Source organism: Acipenser ruthenus, chromosome 3 (genome assembly GCF_902713425.1).
Source record: "Acipenser ruthenus chromosome 3, fAciRut3.2 maternal haplotype, whole genome shotgun sequence".
Classification (NCBI taxonomy): Eukaryota; Metazoa; Chordata; class Actinopteri; order Acipenseriformes; family Acipenseridae; genus Acipenser; species Acipenser ruthenus.
In genome coordinates this window covers 17341203-17354551 of record NC_081191.1, presented here as the reverse complement: position 1 = coordinate 17354551, position 13349 = coordinate 17341203, and the positions used below count along the sequence as shown (strand labels likewise).

The following is a 13349-nucleotide window of genomic DNA, read 5'->3' as shown; positions in this document are numbered from 1 at the left end:
GAGTGAATTTTACTTGAACCTTTATTTTACAGCCAAATGCAAGAAAGGAAGATCTCTTTGGGCGTCCAAGCCAGGGTCTGTATTCATCCTCTTACAGCACAAAAGGGCCGACAGAGGTGACTGTGGACAGAAACTGCCTTGAGGTAAAGAGTAAAACCATAACTTTAATTTTTAGCATCCCTGAAAGGAAACTCCAAAATGTAACTGTACTTATCTTTTGATTTCTGGATGATCAGCCTGGATTGCTTTAAAAGACTGGATTCATATTTGGTACACAACTCTGGGTCAAGTTTGATTTTATAAAAGCCTTTTAAAGTCTCCTCAAAATGACCCATGTCTAGTTCAGGCCCCTCCCCTTAGAGTGCATATGGAGAATGAAGTGATAATAAACATTTATCTTGTACAATGTCATTAATTGCTACTTTCCAGATAGATGGATGAATGAATGAATGAAGCGCTTGACTCTTGCTTTTATCTGACCTTTTTTAGGTTCTCCCGACTAAAATGTCTTACTCAGCCAATATGAAGAATGTCATGAGCATGCAGTCTCGACAGAAGGCTGATGACCAGACTTTGCCAGAAGTGACAGAGAGCACAAAGCCTGGACCCTCTGCTCATGATCTGGCAGCACAACTTAAGAGTAGCCTTTTGGCAGAGATTGGGCTTACTGAAAGTGAGGGACATCCACTGGCCTCATTTAGGTGCTTCACCATTTACAGTCTCTTTTTTTTTATAAAAAAACATATTTGGTAACCCTGGTATATTGTATTACATTTAGCTATGCCTTTCTCTCTCCATGCCAGGCCGCATTGTAGTTTTATGGGAATGGTAATATCTCACGACATGCTTCTTGGACGATGGCGTCTATCTTTAGAACTTTTTGGAAGAGTATTCATGGAAGATGTTGGTGCTGAACCTGGATCGGTATGTATTGTTTAAGAACTTGGTGATAGTATGTATGCTTCTTTGTTGACCTCTTATCACCCCAAGATGTGTGTGTCCCAGTGTAAAATGAATAGGCAAGTATTTTGTGGGGACATTCTTTAGAAGCAAGATTAATTTAACCCTTTCAACACTGTAGTTTGCTATAATGGTCAGTAGGCTGGTAGACCAACATTGGGTGTCCCCCATATGTACATTTTCTAATGTACAATTGTCCCGCGTTATACCGCCCCCCCTTTAACGCCCCCCTCGCATACTGCCAGCTATTCTCTCTGAAGAAATGTCACTAACATAAGTGTTTTTACCCGTTATATTGCCACCCCACTGTCTGCCACCCGCCAACTTCCCCAGCCAAGCAAACGTAAATAATAGGCATTGTAGTTTCCCTCATTGTCGCGGCAGCGAAATAATCATGGCCAATTAAAAACAACAAATGTAAGTTAACCTTTGACTCGCTTTCCTAGTTCGTTGTTAACTGAACGTTCATACCAATGTCATCGATACTCCTAAAGCAAAACAGAAAGTACAAGATGGCGAGTCGACCCTGCATTTAACACCAGAGCAAAAGAAAAAAATCTGCATGTATGCATCTGAAAATAAGAAAGCAGGTCAGCAACACATCGCAAATGTTTTCTTGCCAAAGTGAGGCATATACTGTTAATTGAAGGATTGCTTAAAGAATGCTATTGAGCTTAAATTGCCTTGTAAAATAAATAGTTGGAATCGTTCAATCGGGGATGGTATTCAGCAGGCTTACAGTCGTGCCACAAACAGTGAAGTGCAAATGACCAGTACAGTACGCTTTTGTTTTTATGGAATTGTTTGGGTGGTTTGACACTAAATGAGTGTTTGTTTGTTTGTTTGTTTGTTTATTTATTTATTTATTTATTTATTTATTTATTTATTTATTTAAGTATAAACAGTTCCTCAAAAGTAACCATGTATGTTTCATAGAGAGAAAAGATGATTAAACGTCACTAGTAGACCTACTGTTGTATTAAGAACTAGTACTGTAGTTTTAAAGATTGTTTTATTAAAATGGCTTGGAGATACTGCAATTGTATAACTAAAACAATAAAATGTTTGAATTTATAGCAAACATAGTAGGTTGTGTGTTTTTTTGTTTTTGTTTTGTTTTTTACTGTCACTAACGTCACCCTTCCTTATTGCCCGTTTTTGCCCATGGCCCTTATCTGGCGGTATAAAGAGGGTTGACCTGTATTTGATTGCCTTGTCGACCACAGACATTTCTATTTCTGCTCGTCTAGATTTTGACTGAGCTTGGTGGCTTTGAAGTGAAGGAATCAAAATTCCGCCGGGAAATGGAGAAACTGCGGAACCAGCAGTCGAGAGACTTGGCATTGGAAGTGGATCGGGACAGAGACCTCCTGATTCAGCAGACCATGAGGCAGCTGAACAGCCACTTTGGCCGCAGATGCACCACAACTCCCATGGCAGTGCACAGAGTCAAGGTCACGTTTAAAGACGAGCCAGGAGAGGGGAGTGGAGTGGCTCGAAGTTTCTACACTGCTGTAGCGCAGGCATTCCTGTCCAGTGAGAAACTTCCCAATCTTGACTGCATACAGAATGCCAGCAAGGGAATGCAAACTAGTAGTAAGTACAAGCAGGCCATTTAAATATATTTAAACACCACTTAGCACATACGTTTGTATTGTATTCTGTAATACAATATAAGTGGAACAATTTGAACTTTTAAAATATATTTATCTGTACTGATGTTTGGTTTTATACGGTTAAATTGAACCTGATCATTTTTAACACACACATCAAAAGTTTTTGAAAAATTACCACTTTATGCTGATGAAATTATATCATCTGCTTTATGCATGCAATATCCCCAAGAGTAGAAGAACTTAGTATTAATCTTGGATATGCCTAGTTATAAATGGAGTCCAGAAAGGGTAAGACCAAGCAAAAACATACTTTTCATGTTAGATGCAATTCAAATTTTAAAGGTTGGTCTCTTATTACTAAGCTTATTTTCAGTCCATTCATTTCCTGTTGCTTGAATTTGTTTTTGCTGTATTTACCATTTGACCTTTTTACCTTTTTTTTGTGTCTAGATCTTATGCAGCGACTGAGGAACAGAGACCGGGAGCGAGAAAGAAGAAGCGGTGGGCTGCGAGCAGGTTCTCGTAGAGACAGGGACAGGTATGTATGGCATCTCAAACCAGACTCAATCAGTTTTGGATAAATTCTATGTGGCTGGGTAAATTTTATTATTTAGTCATTTAGCAGACGCTTTTATCCAACGTGATTTAGAGACGGGGGGGGGGGGGGGGGGGGTGAACTAGCATCACAACTGCTGCTGCAGAGTGACTTACAATAGGACCTCGGTGTTGCGTCTCATCTGTAAGTGTTGCACATGCAGAAATTTTACCACCAAGAAAAACTTTAGACTGCTATTATCAACCTAAAATATAATAAATATTAAGTAGCAACATACCTAACAACCCCCGCTAACAGAGGGTCGTTTGTTTTGTCATTGTTAATGGGGGCTGTTTTTGTGAAAACAAACAAAAAAAATAGTGGTGCTATTGTTGTAGGGATTCAAGGAGGCAACTGTCAATAGACACCCGGCCCTTCAGACCAGCATTAGAAGGCAATCCTAGTGATGACCCTGACCCTCTCCCAGCACATCGACAGGCACTTGGGGAGAGGCTTTACCCACGAGTTCAAGCCATGCAACCGGTAAGGTTTACAACTATAAAAATGTTACTTACCAATTTTATTGTTGTGTTATTAAAATAAAGTATTGACACTTTCCTTTCTTTTAAATTTTAGGCATTTGCTAGTAAAATCACAGGAATGTTGTTGGAACTCTCCCCTGCACAGCTTTTGTTGCTTCTTGCTAGTGAAGATTCCCTACGGGCACGTGTGGATGAGGCAATGGAACTTATTATTGCACATGGAAGGTAAAAAAAAAAATCCTATGCATTCCTTTAATATATATATAAATAATATATATAAAATAAATATTCTTTAAGTATTATGAAAACTCCAGGCCAGAATGTAATGGTATCTTTCATTTTGACCTGTGACTGTAGTTTCACAGATAACCAAAAAAAAAAAAATATAATATGAACTTACCTTTTGTAACAAAAAAATCCCAAACAGCAGAGGGTTTGAGACATTTCTTTAATACAGCTTACGCTATAAAACGCTTTGCTGTCGAGATAGAGAATGAAGAAATTAAAGTTCTGCTTCCTGGATAACACAAGCTGGAGGGGGGAGGGACAGACAGTGCTCAGTTTTTGAAATTTAAAATTACTAGCGATAGCAAATTTGCTTTGTATGTTTTCAAACATATTCTACCATAGCACTACACTAGGTATTCAGTACATATTTTACAGAAGCAATACAACCGCTATACGTACCCCACCCCACCCCCGTGCTTTGCCATAATATACCCTGCTCCTATGCACGGCAGCGACGCCAGAGTTTTTACGTATAATGATTTAGTAGTGGATTTTAATACAACAACTTTTGTTTAAGTAGTATGCATTATACAAATCAGAAGATCGAATTTTGCATGTGACATTGAATGTATGATTTTATAGTATTCACACATTGTCAAACGGTTTCTGAACTACCTTTTGAATTCCTGGCTAATAAACTAACCTTTTGAAGACAGCCCTGCACACTGTATTCTCGCTCTCCTAATTGGTTGTTGGGCTGCTGTTTTGTCAAAACCTTATTGAAGACATTAGATATCCAGTTCATATTTGCTTAATGTGTCGTTCATGTAGCTGTATTGAAACCATGTGACCAGGTTACTGCTTGATAGACGGCAAACTGATTTTATTTATTTTTTATTTTTTTTATAAATACAGCTGTATTGAATGATTGTAAAGTTCCAATGCAGGCCAGAAATAAAATGTATATATTTCCCTGCTGTATTTTTTTACATCAGGCCATATCTGAGAATGTCTGTCTAGTGTAAGCTAAATTAAATCAAATGTTTTTACAGGGAAAATGGTGCCGACAGTATATTAGATCTTGGATTGCTAGATACATCTGACAAGACACAGGCAAGTGAACCAACAATGTGAATTGGAATATCTTCCCCTACTAATATTAAATAAATATTGTCTCGTCTAACATTTAGACTGTGTTATTTGTAACACATTTTATCACGTGATTGAATGAATGAACTGTTTTGGTATATATTGCAGCAGGAGAGCAGAAAACGACATGGCTCCAGTCGCAGTGTGGTGGATATGGAACTGGATGATCCAGAAGATGGTGATGACAATGCACCACTTTTCTATCAGCCTGGAAAACGGGGCTTCTATTCACCACGGCCGGGCAAGAGCACAGAGGCACGGCTTAATTGCTTCCGAAACATCGGCAGGTATAGATTGCTTTCTGTGCCGTAATAAATCTTGCCATTAGTTTCCCTGTATAAATATAGGAAACTACCATTATATTTTTATTTGCAATGTTTACTATAGTATACCTAGTATTTTATATAGCAGAAGGTGGTGGTAGATTTATTTTAATTGTGAAACAAACCCAGACAGTTGTTACCTGCTAATAGTCCAGTGTGTCACAAATCAACCAAGCAGCTAAATGAAAATTGTAAATATATATGATTTTGTTCTTCCCTTTCAGAATACTTGGGTTATGCCTGCTTCAAAATGAACTGTGCCCTATAACATTAAATAGGCATGTTATCAAGGTGTTACTAGGTAGAAAGGTAAGCATTGATTTTATCTATACACATTAACCCTTTGCGGTCCTATGTCGGACTTGGTCCGACATTGCAATTATTCCTATCCGGTCCAATGTCGGACCCTGTCCGACATCATCAAAAAAACTCAAAAAACGGGTTTCTAGTCGTTTTTTCTCCGGAAAAAGCCGAGAAAACCATTCAATGGCCGAGTGGGAGCGACAGGAGCCGAGACAAGTCGGAAAAAAAGGGCGTATCTCATGAATAGTCATACTTGCCCCTGGCATCAGATAGGAGCGGTCATAAGGAAACAAGCTGGCTGATACTGCATCAGCGCTCGGAGAATATCACAGACATTTGCAGAGCTTTTTTGAGATGTTACAGTAATAAAATAATGACTTGAATCGCATTATTGAGGGGTTTGGTGATAAAACGAGTGATCAGGAGATGATTGATCGGCATGTACGACTTATTATTATTATTATTATTATTATTTATTATTATTATTATTATTATTATTATTTATTTTTTAGCATAGGTGAAAGCTATAGCGAACAAAAGGATGGGGCGGGGCTGGAGATGCCTAGTGGGTGCTTTGTTGATATGCAGGGCCTTTTAAACCCGTTTGACTGTGGGGAAAAAAAATACTTTTAAACAGCGCGTCTAAAATTAACTGCGCGTGTGAAAATAAATTGGACCTGATACGCACTTAATAAATGGACTGCAAAGGGTTAACGTTGTCTAACAGTCTAAGCCCCTTGAACTTTTATTTTAGAATTTTTAGATTAATTTTTTACAAATTGTTTTTTCGTTTTATTAGATACACATTAATAAAACAAATAAAATAGACGCATATCAATATTAGTATAGTACATGTTTTGACCACATACATATTTTTTATTAAACATTATCAGATTTTTTTTTACATTTTGATATAAACCGACCTCGCACTGAAAAATAATTGTTATCATAATTTCTCATTAGCAGTAGGCAACAGAAATGTACAGTCCCCCGCTCTTTTTAATTAACTGCCTGATTTACAGTAAATACTGCCCACGCCCTCTATTAAAATACAATAAGATCAAAATACATATATTTACACTGCCCTACTATTGTGGGGCTATCCTAATAATTGCACATACAGCAATCTACCCATTAAAAAAGATATGAATTGTATTTCAGTCCCATTGCACTGAAGCAAGGCTCCAGTATACAAAATAAGCTTGGTTTCTCAGTCTTTAAACAATAAGCAAAGCAGGTTCATTCAAGACTAAAACAGCATTTGCTCCAGTGCAAAGTTTGCACCCCTTGAGTAAAACAAATAATTAACATACTAATACAAAATATAAGCAAACAAGCCATATTTTTCCCAAAAGGAATAAACAGCTAATGCTTAACGACGGTATCTTTCGACTCCCATTCCAGCCGACAGTTGTAAAAACTGCACATTATTTTGTCACCGTTGGCTGCAATCATATCCTCTCTTTGCAGCGCTGTTTAATTGTTATGCACAGTTGAGGCATTTTAGAAACACATGTCTCTTCTCTTCCATCAATTTGAATTCCCAAACGACTCACTCCCAGTTATACATCTTTGTAAGTGCTAGTCAGAGCTTCAGTTTCCCTTCATACCATGTCTAGTGTAACAGCTGAGCCTTGACGACTATGATTGCAAGTATTTATTTAAAGTATTTTTGTATATATGTTTGCTTTAGAATTTTTCATTTTATTTAGTTTTATATTTGCATTCTGTTGCATTTCGTTTTTATTTCATGCCATTTCATATTTGCAAAAAAACTGGGCTCTAATTGTTAGTCAGCAGGAATTGAATCCTGTATTATGTAAGAAAAAAAAATAATTAAAAGGTGAGTGGAACAACACATTTGTTCATTATAAGACCTTGTTTCACCTGAGTGATTGCAATGACATAATACATGTTTATTCTTAGGATCTTTATAAGCAATAATGAACACAACTACGATTTTTATTTTCTCAAAATAAATATTTATAAATTAAAATAAGTTACCCATTTCATTATTATCAGTAAAGAAAAAAAAAAAAATGTACCTGAAACATTTAGTTCATGAAATAGTATATGCTTATAGTGTCCTCTTGATATTTATAAATGTTGTAAAAATACTATGATGGTATCCTTGGTAGGAAGAAAAGTAGTGGTTAATTTGTTTTCTGATTGTTAACTTTACTTGACAATGTGTGTTGTGTTTTTTTAGGTTAATTGGCACGATTTTGCTTTCTTTGATCCCGTGATGTATGAGAGTTTACGGCAACTAATCCTGGCTTCTCAGAGTGGGGATGCGGAAGCAGTCTTTGCCGCAATGGATCTGGCATTCGCAATTGACCTCTGTAAGGAGGAGGGGGGAGGACAGGTAAAACTAACAGATTTGCTATACAAAAGGTTTTTAGTTTTACTTTCGTAGAGATGTTTACTATTTAATCAATACTATAATCTTATTTGAACATCTTTTTATATATTGTGCTTATAAGGGACAAGTTGTCGCTTTGTAATGGACAAGGATTGCATCAACAGTTTCTTGTGAATGTCTGCATTACTTGTATCTTCCAAGGTCTTCAGAAATAAAAGGTGACGATGTATTACCCCAGCAGGATCCAATGTTTAATGCTTCTGTTTTTAAATTAGAACTTAAAACCAAGCTGATGAATAACTAGTAAAAAACTGATTACATGTCTGGAAATATGATTACAATTTACTGTTTTTTCCACAGGTGGAACTTGTATCCGGTGGTGTAAATATACCAGTTACTCCTCTGAATGTATATGAATATGTCAGAAAATATGCTGAACACCGGATGTTGGTGGTTGCAGAGCAGCCTCTCCATGTAAGTGTTTTTTGTCACCAAAGTAATGCACTGATCTTCAGTAATTTTGTGGTACAATGAAATAGTTTAATCACCAATTCAGTGGTTCTCAAACTGTATTCTGGGGGGGCATTAGTTTTTTTTTTTTTTGTTAGTTTTTTTATAAATTACAGCACACATCTTAACAGGCTATACCAGGGCTACTCAACCCTGGTCCTGGAAGGCTGCTTTCCCTCCTGGTTTTTGTTGTAGCTGTACACTAAACTGATTAATTGGACCAATTAAGCTTCTAATAAGCACTTAATTGGTCCAAGTAAGTAATTTAGGGTACAGTTGGAACAAAAACCAGGAGGGACAGCGGCCCTCCAGGACCAGGGTTATACCCCTGGGCTATACCGTACAACGTGTGGATAATTTATTTGGGCTTTATTGGCTGTTTTGATTGGATCACCAATAATACTTCCATCAATCGGAGGGTTGCATACAGTACTCGTAGTGATCCCGCCCTCTATCAGACTGGTATACAGAACATGTTAAGTGCTGGACAAGGGAAATAATGTGTCAGATATCAAAGTGATGAAGCCAATTTGCTTAAACATTGAAAGTACACTGAACATTTCCATTAATGGAATTAAAAAATCTGGAATTGATCATGTGATCAGAAAACCACAGGCACTGTAAACTAGCCTGCTACTGTAGTAGGACTGTTTTTTATGTAAAGTATTTGTGTGTTTTTTGTTGTTTTTTTACAAGGGTTTAATTAAGTAACAGCCAAAACTGTTTGTGTCAGACTTGTTGAAAGTCTCAACAAAATCGTTGATTTTTATTTTTTTTAATTGTCGAAACGTTGTAGATATGACTTAGTGCAGGTATCGCAAAGTCCATAAACAAAACGTTAAAATAAATTAGCACCGTATAAAATTGAGCTGATTTTGCTAGTGCTTGCTAGTCTATTAACCAGTTTGAAATGATTTTGAAGCAAATAAAAGCATTTGTTTCGGCTTTATTAGATTCAACATGTGGCAATACTGCCCTACAATTACTGCATGGTAGTAAGGTTCCACTATGTTTTGTTGAGAACCATAGCTAAGTTTTAAAACTTAGAGATAGCAAACGCTTATCGTAAAAGTTTACTGGTACCTTAAAATTAAGGGCCATATTGTAACTGATTAGAAGGCCGCCTTTGTTCTCCAGGTTGCTGCAATTATATTGTAGATGCTATAACGAGTTACAGTAAATGAGATACTGTTTTAGCAGACATATTTAATTAAGTAAACCTTTATTTAAATGTTTTTGGAATTAACACTAGAACCGCCGAGATTTCGGTCTACACTGTCTGCACTGGCTGAAGGTTGAGGGGCATTTGCCAGCCGGCTTTCGTGTCTCTTATCAAAATGTTTCTGCCGTAGCTCCAGGGCTAGCTGCAAAATGATGTCCCTCTGAGTGATTGTGTTGCCGGTGCACTCCTTGTACAAAACCAAAGCATTGATGGCTGTCAGGTCCAAAACATTATAAAAAATACACAGTACCACCTTTGTCAGAATACAGCTATGCCATTTGATCCAGTATATCCACACCATACTTTGTTGCATTGTAAAATGCAAGTGTCTCTGGCGGTTGTTTAGCATCAGTGCCGATGGTCACGGATCTGTGCAGAACTTAGAATACTCAAATTTTTATTTAATTTTTTTTTGCACCGTCACACTCAGGGTGGCACAGTCGTTCTGCCTCAGAAATGTAGTGTAAATAATAATATATGATGTGTAGAATGACTTTCATCAGTGTTTCAAGCACTCAACAGGATTATAATATGTTATTTCACAATGTTGATTTTATTACAAAGCCCAGACTAAATTGTTGGCTATATTGTATTGATTTCAATATGCCGCATAAACTGCGGGTCTGGCGGTTGAAGAAGCAAGTGCTTATAACTTATTCATTTTTAAGATTCTGCAGCTGAAACAACGTATGGGTATTTAATTCAAATATTTAGTAACACTTAAGAACGGACATGCACAAGAGATTCGCATACGCGGAGATATTTAAATTTGAATTGCAAAAGCCGTTCAAAAAGTGGCGGTGCTAGTTTTAAAAGTATAAATGCAAAACTGACTTTTTCTTTTTGTGAACGTGTGAAGTGAAAAAATCCCCCAAGGTAGCAAATCCGCCAAATTTAATACCAGCCAAAATTTCCCATTATACGGTATATAAATATAAAACAAATCTTTTATGCTGACACCTCCAGGCATGTCAGAGTTTGTAGATGGCACTGTGCATTTGACTGGTGCCTTTTAAGCTTGCATATTTTTGGATGAAGTCTGCTGCCGTCTGATAATGTGTGTTTATCAGCTTATTATATGGTGTCCACGTTAGTAAGTGTTGGTCACATTCGGTAAACTGTCATTTGCAGTGTTAAGTTTGCTCTTATTAGGCACTAAAACCATCTTGCAGCCTCATCTTGCAGTCACCTTTTGTCCTGGCCACATTTAATGTTAAACGGAAATAATTTATTTATGGGATTTTGTAAACTAGGTTAATTAATAAATAACACACAGTACTTGATAAGTAAGTGAATTGAAGAGTGAAACACCTGCCTCTGTTCACCAGGCAATGAGGAAAGGACTGCTGGATGTACTTCCTAAAAACTCCCTTGAAGACCTTACAGCTGAGGATTTCAGGCTGCTGGTGAATGGCTGTGGAGAAGTGAATGTACAAATGCTCATTAGCTTTACTTCCTTTAATGATGAATCAGGTATGTAGCTGTTAATCCTTATTACTGGGTGTGATATTTGTATTGCAATGTGTCTTGTAATATATGTTTAAAAACATTTGTGATCAGTTTGTTTAATCCTGAGAAAATGTTTAACGTTGCTTTTCTTTGTGCCTGCTCAACAGGGGAAAACGCTGAGAAGCTTTTGCAGTTCAAGCGTTGGTTTTGGTCCATTGTAGAGAAGATGAGCATGGCTGAAAGACAAGACCTGGTGAGTTGTTGTTGTTGTTGTTGTTGTTGTTTTCTTTTCTTTTTTTGGTTCCTAGAACCTAAAATCTGGGGATTTTTAAATGTACAGAGTCTCTGGTTTTGTTTAGGAAGTTAAATGTCTCCTTCACAAATTTTAGGTTTACTTCTGGACATCAAGCCCGTCGTTGCCTGCTAGCGAGGAGGGATTCCAGCCCATGCCATCCATCACAATTCGACCCCCCGATGACCAGCACTTGCCAACTGCAAACACTTGTATCTCCCGCCTCTATGTGCCACTCTATTCCTCCAAACAGATTCTCAAACAAAAACTGTTACTAGCCATTAAAACCAAGAACTTTGGTTTTGTGTAGTGACAAAAAAGAGACGTGTTTATTGTTGTGTATATTACTAGTTCCAGTTTTGTAGATTATTTTTTATTTGTCTATACAATGTTATGATGGCAGTACTCTTTTGAATAAGCATACATTCCTGCATTGGGTTTAGAAAGTTTAAAATCCCACTTATCTTGGCTTTACCAGTTTTGACTGTAACCTCCCAGGTATTTGGCTAGTCAGTAAACTGTTAGCCTAACCCCAGCCAAAGATGACAGCAAAAATGTGTAATTTACACTGTGATTATGATTTCTTTATTTTATTATATTTTATTTTTTATTATATTTTATGTTTTTGCCCAAAACAGAATACTTTAATATTTCTGAAACTTCACTGCTGCCTTTGTGGAAGGTGTTGTGAGTTTTTCTTGTATAGAGGAAGTAGGGAATTTCAAAATAAACTTGAGGATGAAAAACATGTCATGTTTCTGTCCTAGTTGGACTCCCAGATTTGATTGTTGTAATGTATTTCCTAAATGATAAATGCACTCATTAATCTGCAGTGGTTTTAGATATGTATTTTAGGATATTAAGACAAGTAAAAAAAACAATCATTAAATGTTTTTATACTGAAAAGTACAATAGTAATTTTTTTGTGACATTTTTTTTTGTTAGGTTTGGATATCTGGCCCCTCTTCTGCCCCTCCCCCCTCCCCCTCAAGTCCTTAAGAAGCTTGCTACTTAAGGCAACCTTTAAAAGATGCATACTGTTCTGTATATACTGTAGATATCACAACGCTGCTTATCTCGTTATTGATTGATTTCTAAAAACTTTTCAGAATAAAGCTTGACATAACATACAAGTTAAGATGGAACTCTTAATCACTTCTGGGTGGCAAAATATGCTGCTTCTCAACTTTTTGAAAAACTGGAATCAAAACTAATATGCTGTGGAAATGCAGTATAACATTGTACACTTTACTGTGGCTGTGCACATTACCTAGAACACCTGTATAAGCCATATAATAATGCAAGTTTTGTTTTAGTTGAGGGAATGAATGTGTTCCAATAAGTGTGGCTAAATATTTGGGGGGGGGGGGGGGGGTCAACTGGCTTTACAAAGGTACATTGAAAGTATTTATTTTACAATTGATTTATTTTGAGAGATTTATTATAGTTTTTTTTTTTCAGGCCATCTCTTGATTTTAATAAAGTAATGCTGAGTTGTTAATAGCTTTATTTTAATGTCCAGATATTTTATTTCCTGGACAACCTATTCCATTGTATTTGGTTGACTTAGTAATAGTTTGTCACAAATTAAAATCATACATGTTTTAAAGCTCTCAAGATTTGAAGTGTGTTTGGACTAGAGCCTCTGTGTAGTCTTACATTGCTGGTCCCATTACAGGGTTAACAGATACACATACATGATTAAGAATGTTCGGGCATGGACAGGGTTACTAAGGACTGGAATGTCTTCTCTAGGCTGCAATGAGGAGACAAGGTACAATACATCTTTGTCAAGTTATTCAACAAAAAGATATCGAGTGAGGCATAAAAGCTTGTTTTGAAATACAAATTGTTGAGT

At 36.8% G+C, this 13349-nt stretch overlaps 1 protein-coding gene across 5 annotated transcripts in view; it reads left to right on the top strand.

The window, feature by feature from the left end:
- Window positions 1-13103, top strand: part of LOC117435794 (E3 ubiquitin-protein ligase UBR5) — a 66276-nt gene extending 53173 nt beyond the window's left edge. For all 5 annotated transcript variants that reach the window (XM_059012637.1, XM_059012636.1, XM_059012635.1 and 2 more), the window contains exons 44-58: window positions 33-143; window positions 490-701; window positions 804-924; window positions 2211-2556; window positions 3027-3114; window positions 3510-3654; window positions 3748-3878; window positions 4934-4994; window positions 5139-5317; window positions 5578-5662; window positions 7866-8021; window positions 8379-8492; window positions 11079-11223; window positions 11367-11452; window positions 11589-13103. In XM_059012637.1, coding sequence (XP_058868620.1) covers window positions 33-143; window positions 490-701; window positions 804-924; window positions 2211-2556; window positions 3027-3114; window positions 3510-3654; window positions 3748-3878; window positions 4934-4994; window positions 5139-5317; window positions 5578-5662; window positions 7866-8021; window positions 8379-8492; window positions 11079-11223; window positions 11367-11452; window positions 11589-11801 — 2193 coding nt within the window. In that variant the 3' untranslated portion in view covers window positions 11802-13103. The remainder of the gene's footprint in view (window positions 1-32; window positions 144-489; window positions 702-803; window positions 925-2210; window positions 2557-3026; window positions 3115-3509; window positions 3655-3747; window positions 3879-4933; window positions 4995-5138; window positions 5318-5577; window positions 5663-7865; window positions 8022-8378; window positions 8493-11078; window positions 11224-11366; window positions 11453-11588) is intronic.
- The last annotated feature ends 246 nt before the right edge of the window (window positions 13104-13349 follow it).